Source organism: Panicum virgatum, chromosome 6K (assembly GCF_016808335.1).
Source record: "Panicum virgatum strain AP13 chromosome 6K, P.virgatum_v5, whole genome shotgun sequence".
Classification (NCBI taxonomy): domain Eukaryota; kingdom Viridiplantae; phylum Streptophyta; class Magnoliopsida; order Poales; family Poaceae; genus Panicum; species Panicum virgatum.
Window position 1 is genome coordinate 36,234,167 of NC_053141.1, and position 13,144 is coordinate 36,247,310.

Genomic DNA, 13,144 nt, shown 5'->3' on the forward strand with positions numbered 1-13,144 from the left:
TTTTAATTGAGGACTAACTTCTCAGTTGCTGTGTGCAGAAATGCAACTGTGAGATCTACTCACTACAATGCAGAGAACGGGAGTCGTGACTAGTATCGTTTGATTTAAGATCACTTGTTCTTGTGCAACCGTTTAACTTCTTTTTAACAGCCAAGTGTCTCAAAAATACTAGTACCACGGGAAGGAAAATGGGCACTCTCAGTTTTATAGATGATTGCTTCAAAAGCAGGATCTAAGCAAGTATTTCCCTTTAGTCAAGCGAAATCCATGCTTCCTTTTGTGGTTTGATAGCTAGGTTACCACAAGATCTTCATCCGCACAGATTATTGTAAAATTTTCGTCTTGAGGGTGACCTCAAGCAGTCGAACACTCGTTTACAATCGGACGAGTCTTCAATTCTTCACTCCCGGGGAAGGTGAACTTCACCTGCTACTCCCAATGAAAGTGATACGGAGAAGAATACGGCTGCATCGCATAAAACCCTCCATGGCTTTCACTTTCACTTTCAGTGATGCTGTAACATGCATGGCTGTCAGTACCGTGGCTTGACGTTCTTATATGGGTAGTTCTATATGAGTCCTTCCCCTCTTTTTCAAAGCAAATTCATTCTGAGGGTAAGTCTGCAAGAGAAAGCTTTGAAAGGGAAGTTCAGGTTGCAGCACAAAGACTTTTCTGCATTTCGTCGACAATTTTCCCTTTTTCAACTATGTCAGTTGTAATGTACATGGATCAAGCCTCGGTCTGTTGCTGGACACAGCACTGACCATGCTGGTATCCAGAGGGAGGGTGATCTCATACCTATGTCTACAGATGGTGCTGGGTACAAATTGAATCAGCTAACCTTATCACACTAGGCACAGAAAGAATTTCGGACATGTTCTATGGGGGATATGATGCTTCCAATGGTCTGGTTACGGTGAACAATCGCTATGTTAGTTGTCAAGAGGACCACTGGTCGGGGACGGTGAGGAAGTACTTGGACATGGCTTTCCTGAATCTCTTCTTATATTGCATTGGAGATATGACGGTAGGGGATTCGTTCTTGGGGCCACCAAGAATGCCTGAGGCCTTCACCCATGTCTCCAGCTGTTTGTCCCAGGTGTATTGGCGCAAGTAGTCAATGATGCCAATGACGAGCTCTTTCTTCTCCTCATCAATCCCAACAAGGAGCGAGTAATCCATGACATCCGCCAGCTGCAAACCATAGCAAACCGAATTATAACCATCTGGAATATATACAAATGGAGGCAAGGAACGAGGCGGATTAACACAATACTCCAGCTGAAACTACTTCAATATAACCTGGATGATAGCTATAAGGCTGTATCCCAAAAGAATCATGTAAGAGAGTATTATGGCAGAGCCTAGTTGATGCTACTGTAGTAACAAGGCATTTGAATTAAATATTCAGATGCATTGATTCAACAGATTAGGCACAAATTAATATATATAACCACATACCGCAAGAAATGAAGTATCATTCCAGACAGCTCTTTCCAATCTTCGCTTTGCCTTGCTCCCCAAAAATATAGGTTTAGTATGCAATGCCTCTATGAGGTTTGAATCCAAGAGGACTTTGCTATCCCCGGATGTATAGCGTGAGCGTAATGAACCCTTCAGGTCATACACCCTAGATATCTTCCTTTCGAAGAAAAGATTCTCCATCACCATAATATCCATCTTTACTTCTTTCCCAGCTTTCAAGCTCTTAACGCTAACCTGAACTCAAGCAAAAGAGGCAAAATAGAATTCAGTGTGACGTTTTCCACTTTACAGTTGGATAAAACATGATCCAAAGAGTGAATAAAAACAAACCTGATATAACCCAACTATTTTGGCCAGGCAAGTTGGGCTACCAGAAGCCAAGGATTCCATCAAATACTTAAAGTACTGAGGAGCAAATTCTACAAAAGACTCCAGTTCTGTCCTGGTAACTTGTTTGATTATGAACCTCTCATCCATCGTCTTAGCAAAGTAAACATTGCTTTTTCCACCTTGTGCATTCCATCTCTTGCAGCGACTTAGAGAACGTATGTAATCAATATCCTTAGGACAGCATTTCTTTCTGAGCGCAGCAAAATGCCTTTCAAAATAGCAAATCACAGAGAACTTTGTTTTATCTGGAGAAATCGGAGATTCATCATCAAAGGAGAACTTAAAATGAGTACCCTTAGAATCCAAATGTTCTTCTTGTGAGGGTGAGGACCCCTCAAGTCCATGGCTGCCAAACTCAGTATTATTTGACAGATGAGAAAAACTCAAATTGGAATTCAATCTGCGTGCGACTTGTCTTGCATACTCTTCTGATGTCATGGCATATGATACAATACTGGTGGGCTCATCATCGTACACTGCAACGACAATATCACCTTCATATCCAATCTGGGGTAACAGCAGCCGCGCCCCATCATCAATCATATTTGAAGCGGATGAGACATATGTTGGTGTACGGGCAAGAACAACATTTAATTTCTCTAGTACCCCAGGAGACCTTTGAGAACAGGCCCTTCGCATATTTGGCATTGGGTCTTTCAAGATGCTTGTTGTATCTCTGAATAATTCAGCAGATTTGAATGATGATAGATGCAAAGAAGTTGGAGCTAATCCAGTTCGTTCTCTCTGGCGCAAACCCAGTGTAGAATTGAACGAGTGAATTCTAACAGGGGCTACTGCATTCCTGTAGTTTGAACTGTCCAAATTAAAGGATCCATTTTCATCAATTTTGGTGAAAGCTTGTGGAAGATCATACTGTAAATCACTAGATCCAGTCCATGCCAAGTCAATATTATCAGAAAAAATGGATGCAAGTGAGGGTAACCTCTCAACAGGTTCCATATCATTAGAAGGTTCGGTAACAGGCCATTCTTTCCCTCCATTGAATTTGCTGTAGACTTTGTCAAGATCCTCTGCACCATCCACAGGATGATCCGCCAAACAAGTCTGCAAATTTGCATAAGCAACACTGCATTCATTATCATTCAAGTGGCCCTCTCTGGATAACAAAGATTTTCTTGGACTTCCTAAAGATTTTCCAATCTCAATATTGCCACGAAACAAATCTGCTTTCCATTCTTTCAGTCTGGTGTATAGGAGAATATCAAGATTATCAGAACTGATCTTTGTAACATGACCATGTGTTTTAAGAAGTGAGTCTACATGACACAGCCTCCGATCCCAAATGTAGGCATCAAGAAGAAGACCACGCCTCAAGCGGTTGAGCTCCAGAATATCAATTGATGCTTGCATGGGGCTTCTGCTTTCCCTTATGACTGGCAAAAGCAAAATCTGCAAGAAAAGGGACAATAAATTAACACAAGATCATTGTAACTCTAAATGAAAATCAAGAGTACGGCAGTGTGCCACCTCATATTCATTTCTTTCCATTTTAAGCAAATCCTTCATCTCGATAATCTGCCTTTGAACACCTTCCTTCACAGGTTCATCCTCAGTTACAATGTTCCTTTCAGTACGATGAAGAAATTCGGATACCTCCACATGCAAGGATTCCATTTTGCCAAATATCTAAGAAACAAAAACATGAGCACATTATAGTTCTTCATGCTAAAACTGGTGTACAGGATGCAGAGGATGAACATAGTTTCCATAAATTTGATAAAAGAGCACACCTCAATTGCCACCCTTTTCAGCCACTCTTGTGGATTGCGACAATTGAAATCCAGTATTGACAGGGGAAGATTAACTGAGAGAATATCAACAGGAGAATATCTGAAGAATGCCACCATGTTTCCATACCTGGAATTTGAGAATGAAATGTTGAAATCTCATTGGAGCACTGAACAATGTGAGCATGCAAATAATATAACAGATACATACCCATAGAAACGAAGGCAGTCCCTCTGGAGTGAATGCCCACAGCTTGCAACTCGATTAGCAGTAGCATGGTTCGAGAAACTGAGCTCCAGGAATTTCCCAAACGACAGACCCCAGGCAGCATCTGACATGATTATCCTTCGTGTGGCAGGTGGCACACCATCCTTAGGTTCGCACTTGAGGCACCTGTGCCACATCCATATCCTTCCATCACGTTCACCAGGCAACTTTCGAGATCGAAGCCTCCTAACGCTAATTGTTAAGCTCCCATGCTGGTGAGTATAACACCTGATATGTGATTCTGATGGCTCTTTGCATGACTGGCAGCAATATGCCTGGTAAATATCATGAAAAGTAGAAACCATTAGGTTAGAGAAGACTATTATGAGAACATCCAACATGACAATCTACATACTCAAGATGAAAATGGAATGTACCTGATCAAATAAGTCTTCCCGTAGGTATCTCCCAAGTGGCTTATCAAAACTACCATAAAACTTGATGCGAAAAAGCTGGGAACGCTCACATATCAAGCCTTTTGGGATACAAGTACTTGACAGTGAAACTAAGATGCTCTGATGATTGTCAGTACCAGAAAAGTATTCGCCAGCAAATTCATTCAGATCATGCTGGTCTGCTGAGTGACAATCATCAAGCGGTTTGTTATTCCAATGATCCACATGCTGATAATTCTTTACTGGAAGTTCATCTTGGTGAACTTTAGCTGCAAGCTTTGCAGAGTTATACAAATTCTGAGGTTGCATAGGTGTTTCATGCCTACTGCATGAACCAGGTGCACAGGATTCACAATGTTCACAGGAGTTCAGATGATCAACAGAATATTCAGTTTCTGTATGCACAGAGTTACCCATAAACCCATGTGCTTCCTCATTTGATGGTAATGAACTAGGTGATACAGAGAGATTTTCAAACATCCTGTTGGCCATAGTAGCCTGTGAGAGTTTAGCGTTTTCTGATCTACATCCATGAGGGGGCATTCCAACAGTGGCCAATGCAGCAGAATTGTTGTCTGTACAGTTTCTCATATCTGGCTCAACTACCACATGTCTCGAGGGAAACTTAGGAAGTGTTGCACCCTCATCTGCAAAGAATGATGTTTCAAGAGAAAGGTGATAAGCAGCAAAGACTGCAAGTTGTACAGCACGCTTAATCCTCTTTAGTTCCTCCCGACATGAGCCTCTCAGTAGAACCTAAATAAATTGACACACAGATATAACAAAGGTGTTAGAACTAGAAAAGCAGAACCATAAATTGAATATCACTACATCCGTTTTGCTAGTGCTCTTCATAACAGATTTAACGATCAGCATTTAGTGTTAGATGATGACATGAGCAGTGCATTCTGTAAGAGAGAGGATATGAGAGAATAATAGCTTGTATTGTTCCAAACCCTAGAAGGGTGGGATATATAGATCCTACACATGAGCCTCTAGATGGGCCTCTATACATGGGCTCAATATACTCCAACACCCCCCCGCAGTCTGAACTACCGGCGCAGCGGTGTTCAAGACTGGACCACAAGAAAGCTAACACCCCCCGCAGTCTGAACAACCGACGCAGCGGTGTTCAAGACTGGACAAGATGAGAGTATAAATAGAGCACAAAAGGGCTAAACCCCCCCGCAGCCACAACTAGCCACCGGCTACGTTGAGGCTGGATCGAAACTCCGAGAAGGTCGACGAGGGCAGCCCCTTGGTGAAGATGTTAGCAAACTGGGAGTTAGTCGGGACATGGAGTACCCGAACATCGCCGATGGCGACTCTGTCGCGCACGAAGTGTAGGTCGATCTCCACGTGCTTCGTCCGCTGATGCTGGACGGGGTTGGTGGAGAGATACACGGCGCTGACGTTGTCGCAGTAGACGAGTGTGCTCTTGGCGAGCGGGCTGTGGAGCTCCGCCAAGAGCTGTCGTAGCCAGGACGCCTCCGCCACGCCGTTAGCGACAGCCCGGTACTCCGCCTCGGCACTGGAGCGGGAGACAACCGGCTGCCGCTTGGACGACCAGGAGACCAGGTTCCCGCCCAGGAAGACAGCATAGCCGGAGGTGGAGCGACGAGTGTCCGGGCAGCCAGCCCAGTCAGCGTCGGTGTAGACCACCAGCTCAGCAGAGGACGAGCGGTGAAGTACCAGGCCGAGGTCCACAGTGCCACGGACGTACCGGAGGAGACGCTTCAGCGCAGCAAGGTGTGACTCCCGGGGATCATGCATATGGAGACAGACCTGCTGAACAGCGTAGGTGAGATCCGGCCTGGTGAATGTGAGGTACTGCAAAGCGCCGGCCAGACTCCGGTAGGCGGTAGGATCATCCACCGGAGCACCCAGATCAGCAAACAGCTTCGCCTGAGTGTCGATTGGAGTGGAGCAGGGCTTGCAATCAGTCATCCCAGCCCGCTCCAGAATATCGAGGGCGTACTGCCGCTGGTGAAGGAGAAGACCAGACGGGCGAGGCTCAACAGTGACGCCCAAGAAGTGGTGGAGCTGACCGAGATCCTCATAGCGAACTCCCGCTGCAGAGAGGAGATGACACTCGGAAGCAACTGCGGACTGGAAGCTGTGAGCACAATGTCGTCGACATATAGCAGAAGATAGGCAGTCTCATCCCCACGGCGGTAGATGAAGAGAGACGTGTCAGACTTGGCCTCGGTGAATCCCAGTGTCATCAAGAACGTGGCGAACCGAGAGTACCAAGCCCGAGGAGCCTGCTTCAGTCCATAGACTTGTTGAGCCGGCAGACCATATCCGGACGACTCGAGTCCACAAATCCCGCTGGCTGAGAGCAGTAGACAATCTCTGACAAGGTGTCGTGAAGAAACGCATTCTTCACGTCTAGCTGGTGCACAGGCCAAGAGCGCGAGAACGCAAGCGAAAGGACCGTGCGCACCGTAGCGGGCTTCACGACTGGGCTGAAGGTCTCATCATAATCAACACCATGCTGCTGAGTGAATCCCCGGAGAACCCAGCGAGCCTTGTAGCGCTCCAGTGTGCCATCAGCCCGACGCTTATGCGTCCAGATCCACTTGCCAGTTACCACATTGCAACCAGACGGACGCGGCACGAGGTCCCACGTCTGGTTGGCAAGAAGAGTCGCGTACTCCTCTTCCATCGCACGACGCCAGTGAGGATCCGCCAAGGCGTCGCGGACAGAGGAGGGTATCGGAGAGACCCGCGGCTCTCCCTCGGTGGCGGAGAGAGTCGCGGCCTGAGACGCCATTCGCCGAGTCACCATGGGATGGATATGCCGATGATCCCGATGGATGACTGGCGGGTGGTATACCTCCGTCTCGGCTCGAGAGTGAGCCGGAGGAGGCGGCGGCGGCGACGGCTCCGGCGTCGCAGGAGCCTCTAGAGCAGGAGGCGGCGCCAGTGTCGGTGCCGAACGACGCCGGTACACCTGCACCGGCTCAGCGTACCGCTGCGGTGTTGGGGTCGGCGCCGAGCGACGCCGGTACACCTGCACCGGCTGAGTGTACCGCGCAGGTGCAGGTGAAGCCACCGGGGCCGCGCGTGGCGCAGCGAGTGACACCGGGTCCGCGCGCGGCACGACCGGAGGTCCGGGGACCGCGCGTGGCGCGACCGCGGGCACCGGGCCCGCGCTTGGCGCAGCAGGGATCACCGGAAACGGTGCCGGCGTGCCGAGAAAACCTGCAGGAAAAGGACAGACAGGTAACGGTGGCTGAACCACCGGGTCAGTCGGAAACAGAGACTCCAGCTCGGGGTCAGGAGAAGGTGTAGAGGAGGTAGAGTAGGGGAAATCCGATTCGTCAAAGACAACGTGTCGGGAGATCAGGACGCGGCGAGTGGTGAGGTCAAAGCATCGGTACCCCTTGTCGAACTCCCGCCCGTTGTCACACTGGATGGCCTTAACGGTGAGATCGAACTGAGTGGACACCCAGGCAAAGAAGTGGAGGAGGGTGGAGAAGATCTCAGACTTGGCGCGCAAAGGAAACGTCCAAGAGTAGTGCGAGAAGTCGTCGACCACCACCAGATAGTACTTATAACCAGAAAGGCTAAGTACAGGAGAGGTCCACAGGTCACAGTGAACAAGGTCAAATGCATGCTTCGCATGCGAAGAAGAAGAAGAAAAAGGGAGCCGAACATGACGACCGAGCTGGCACGCATGGCAGAGGGGCTCAGCAGGAGCCCTAGTACCAGGAACATCGGTACTACGACTGAGCTAAGCCAAAACGTCGCGGCCAGGGTGACCAAGACGGCGGTGCCAGGTGGTGGAAGACGGCGTCGCGGCAAAAACGGCAGACCAAGACGGCCAGGGTGAAGAAGAAGGCGAGAGTGGTGCAGCGGAAAAAGGAAGGCGAAGGTGTAAAGGGGCCCCGTACTGTCACACCGGAGTAGCGGACGCCGGGAGGCCAAATAATTTACAGTGAGGCCAGAAGAATCAAACTCGATGGAACAAGAATTGTCAGTTGTAAACTGACGAATGGAAAGAAGATTATGAACCATCTGAGGAGCAACAAGGACATTGGGAAGACGAAAAGAGCCAGGAGCAGAACCCACGGCGGTAACAGGAAAGCAAGACCCATCACCAACCATGATGGAAGAAGGACAAGAGGGGTGTGGGGGTCGGACAGACGAGAGAATACCGACATGTGGGGTGGTGTGGAAGGAGGCACCCGAGTCGGCGATCCACTCGGTGCTGACCGGCTGCGTCCGCCCCGTGGCGCTCAAGGACGGCGCCAGTACGTTCTGGTCCCACCCCCCAGGCCAGGTCGGCTACTGGCTGGGTGGAGCGGGCGGTAGCCAGAACGGCGCAAAGAGAGGGGCAGCAGCGGCGAGCATGGCCGCCGGCTGGGGCTGAGGACGAGGGCCCACCCCCTGCGCGGCCTGCGCGGCAGCGAGGGAGGCGACGGCCCGCGCGGCCTGCGCACCGTGCGCGATGGCGGCCACAAAGGCGGCGGCGGCGGCGTGCGTGGCGCGGCCCGCGCCCTGGAGCGGAGGAGGCGCCTGGGCGGCGGCCTGGAACAAAGGAGGGGCGGCCCCCACGCCCGGGAACAGAGGAGCGGCGGCAGAGGCCGTGGATCCAGCGCCAGGGGGCAACGCCACGCCGTGAGCAGAGGCGGCGGCGGCGGCCCAGGGTGCGGCGACGGCAGGCCAGGGGGTGGAGGCCCACGGGGAAGGCGGCCCTGGCGGCGGTGGCGCGTCCTGGGGCCACGGCCGCACCGCGGGGGGGCATCCCGGGCGCAGGCCAAGGAAGGAATGAGGGAGTAGCAGCGCCGTGGGCGGCCTGGGCGGCGGCCGCGGCTGCTGCAGCAGTCCCATGGCCCCGACGCCAGTCGCTGCAGGGGCGGTGGGGGAGGCTGCATCAGCGCTCGAACGGGCCGGTGGCGTGGCCTGGGCGGCCCGGGCGGCGGCGGCAGGCAACACGGCGATGGCAGTCGCGGCGCGTGCGATGTCTGCGGCACCCACGACGGCCACAAGAGGTAGTGGCGGCCCGTGGGGAGGTGTGGAAGATGGGCCACCTCTTCCTGGGCCGGGACCCAACGTGCCGCCGCCCCCTGGCCCATCCTCCAACAGCCTGGGCACAGCCCCCTCCGCGGCCTCATACGCGCAGGGCGGAGTCCAGAGACGCAGGGCAGAGGAGCGGTCGGCGTTCACGGGCGCGGCGGCGACCAAGGGCGCGGCGATGGCGATCTCGGCGGCGCGAGGAGCAGAGGAAGATGGCAGGAGCTTGGTGGGAACGGTCGGGGCGGGCCGGGGTCCAGAACCCTGGGCGGCAGCGGCGGCGGCGCCCCCCGCACCTGCGCCCGCGGCCATGGCGGTTGCTGCTGCTGCGGCGGCGGCGGCGCCCGCGCCAGCTGCCAGGGCCGCAGTGGCGGCGGCGTCAGCGCCCGCGCCGCCCGCGCCCAGGGCAGCTGCGGCGGCGGCGGCTGCAACGCTTGCCCCGTTCGCGCCCCCCGCCACCAGGACGGGCGGATCCGCGCCCAGGGAGGCCGGATCCGGCGCATCGGCATCCGTCTGCGGGTGGGGCGGCGCGTCGAGCTCCGTGAGGGCGACAGCGGCGTGCGCCCAGGGGGCGGCGGGCCAAGAAGCCGCCGGCCAGGCGCACGGAACAGAGGAGGAGATGGCGCCGGCGCCGGCGGCGGCTACAGTAGCCGCGCCCAGGAAACCCTAACTGATACCATGTAAGAGAGAGGATAGGAGAGAATAATATCTTGTATTGTTCCAAACCCTAAAAGGGTGGGATATATAGATCCTACACATGGGCCTCTATACATGGGCTCAATATACTCCAACACATTCCAATCAAGGTGACTCTGGAAAAGCAAAAGGATTATTACCGTGCAACCCAAACGCCAAGGGCAGCCTTCAAAGAACATCAGTGTCTTGGTTGACCTCCTATTTGTCTGTTTAGATGATGAGAATTCTGTAACTTTTTGCACCTTGAACATTTCACAGCGACCTAACCTTGCTGAAGCAATACTGTCAACTGATGAGGCAATTTGTGCCCCCGTGCATCTTGATATCCTGTCCAAAAGTGGCCTCTTGACATTCAGAACTAACGAAATATCTTTTGAAAAGAGCTCCTGAGCAGAAGATGAGGCACTTTTCTCGACTAGCACCACATTAGGTCGCAGGGACTCAATCTTTCCAACAACCATTTTCAGGTGCTCCTTCTCCTGTATGAAGGGCATTTATTCATAAGAAGAAACATAGCAAGCAAAATATCCAGCAAAAGTATGATTAGGCATATACCTGTTCAAGAATCCTGTCAATGGATGCCAGTTTATTAGGAACCCTGTGGTACTCGAGTGCGCCCCCTAAAATGAGTACTTTTGCATTCCTATGTTCAGAGACCATGCGTTTGTGTTTTACATTCTTAGAGCAAACAACTCCTCTAACAAAATTACTGTACAAAAGAAATAATTCATCAGTTCCACATGATGGTGAGAATAAGCATATAAATTGAACTATTTATAAAAACGCACCTATCGCTTGGATCCCCTGAAGCTATACATTTGACCTTCACATAATCAGTAGGATCCATGCTGCCCCCTTTCTTGGTATCTGGCCTCACATAGCTTGCTGCTTGCCATGTTAAGGATGAGACAATATCAAGCCAATTCTTTGGCCCATCTTCATTTCCCAGATCGACACCTTCTGCCTTCAGTAACTGAGCCACAAGAGCTCGGAAATGACCGAGCACAGCACTCTTCAGACCCTCTTTCTGAGCAATGTTTGCGATCTCGTCAACACCAGTTATTTTGTTAGTTCTAAAGCTACCAGGAAGAAGCCCGCTTGAGTCCCCAACATTATCATCCTCATCATCAAATCCAAATAACCTCGATTCGATGTCATCATCCTCATCTTCTGGGGGTGGTGGGCACCAAATATTGGCACCAAAATCGACAGGATTCTGAGTTTTGCTTCCTTCTCCACTACTGCCAGTGATACTACCATTCATCTGTTCCACAGGACCATCAGACGCAGTTGTACCGTATCCAGGAGGATCCGGGCTGAAACCGCCATTCTTCCTGGATCTTGGTGGACTGTCATTCTGCTTCACCATCCAAGTCGGGCTCTCCAAGGGGCTGGGGGTCAGGGACCGGTTGATCCCGTTAGGGGTGCTAACACTAACAGAGTCTGTATCTGAAAAGTCATGTAAGAAGTCATTCCCAGGGGTGAAAAACTGAACCCCGGGCTCGAGGTCATCATTGCCATCGGCTCGACTGCATCCACAAAGACCAATTCAACAGGAATTAAGCTCAATAGTTGTCTAATTGTAAAATAACAGGGTGAAAAGAAAACACTTCAGTGATAATTACTTGATCCCACCACCACTTAACAAATTTTCATTGTCTTTTCCGAGACCAAGTTTTACCCCAAATAAAAAAGGTAAAAGACTTTGAGGTAACTTAATAATTAAATCGTAGCAGGTAACACCACGCAACCTTAATCTCCCCTTTTCCTCCATAGCAAGTCAAAATGAAAACTTGAAACGCAAGTAGTGTAGAGCTTTTCCAAGGCGACGGAAACGGAGGCGTAGCACACAGTACCTGACGGCGCGGCAGCGGAGCAGCTGCGGCGAGGAGATCTGCCGGCGCAGGGCGATGGCACGCCTGCCCCCGGATCTCGCCGCGGCGGGCGGCGGCGAGTCCGCAGGGGACGGCCCCCCGCTGCCCGACATCGGCGTAGTCGCGGCCGGTCGGCCGTCGGCGGCTTCCGCCGGCGAGGGGCCGGCGACAAAGGATCTGACCTTCTGCAGCGCGCCCAGCACAGAGAAGTCCACAACTCCCATCTCGCCGGCACGCCGCGAGAAGACGCTCCCAAAATCACGAAAGAAAAGCTACAAAAATGATAAGCGAAAAAAAAGGCCACGCCTTTGAGGCTAAAACTCCTCTCCGGCGACGCGACGGCGGCGAAGCGCGGGGAGCCGATTTCTCGCTTCAGCCTCCGGCCGCGGCGGCGTGTCGTGTCTCCGTATGCGCGCGTGCGCGTGTATGTACAGGCTGCGGCTAGCAGCAAGCTGCAGGGGGCATTTGCGTGTCAGCCAATGCCGGACTGGTCGGGGGGCATAGGTCGGCGGCTCCTCGCCGGCGGGCCGTCGCCGTGCGGCCGCGCTAGGCGTCGGCGCGAGGGGTGGCGGCGGGGGCGGCGAGGAGAAGAAGCAGCATGGCCGGCGGGGGGCGCGGCCGCTCGCAGCGGAGGCGCCGGCGAGCGAGGCACGGGACGGGACGGGACGGGCGGCGTCTGCGAAAGCAATGGCGGGCGGATTCGGAGGAGCAGCCGGAGAGAGCGGTGGGGCGGGTTTTAAATGGGGTTAATGGTATCTGTGCCATTACAATTTTTCGAATTCACTGATCTGCCATTACAATTCATTATTTGCTTGAGATGTGCCATTTTGTACATATTTGATGCTCCTGGGTCCACTCGCAGATCTCTGTATTTCCGTATGGTCCAAACTGCCCCTGCTGCCTCTATTCTCTCTCCACCCACTGACATTAAGGCCCCACGTGTCATCCTCTACCTCCGTTCCTTCTTCTTTCCTCTGCTTCTTCTTCATCTCGCCGCCGCTGCTGCCGGCCATGACCGGACGCCTCCGAACCCGCCCCAGAACCTTCCAGAACCCCAGCCCCTCCCAGCCTCCCGCGCTCCTCCCCTCCTAGCTCCGTAGGCCGGCGCAGCTCGGCATCATGGGCGCAGGTAGGTTGTTCTACACCGCTAATCACAGCGAGGCAGCAGCTAGCAGCTCCACAGCGCAGCAGCAGAGCTCGCACAAACAGAGGTGTCCCACGACAGGCACACGACGGCGGCGGGCAAGTCGGGGCGGCGACGGGGGC

At 52.7% G+C, this 13,144-nt stretch overlaps 1 protein-coding gene across 1 annotated transcript; it reads right to left on the reverse strand.

Moving 5' to 3' along the window:
- Positions 1 to 653: 653 nt before the first annotated feature.
- LOC120712397 (putative 1-phosphatidylinositol-3-phosphate 5-kinase FAB1C) lies at positions 654 to 12,870 on the reverse strand. The gene is made up of 11 exons (XM_039998168.1): positions 11,861 to 12,870; positions 10,793 to 11,533; positions 10,560 to 10,713; positions 10,145 to 10,483; positions 4,269 to 5,042; positions 3,835 to 4,166; positions 3,627 to 3,753; positions 3,364 to 3,522; positions 1,816 to 3,285; positions 1,462 to 1,719; positions 654 to 1,194 (listed from the first exon to the last, which is right to left on the reverse strand). Exons 1-11 carry the CDS (start codon positions 12,100 to 12,102, stop codon positions 940 to 942), a joined length of 4,851 nt encoding a protein of 1,616 aa, XP_039854102.1. The 5' UTR covers positions 12,103 to 12,870; the 3' UTR covers positions 654 to 939.
- Between the last annotated feature and the right edge of the window lie 274 nt (positions 12,871 to 13,144).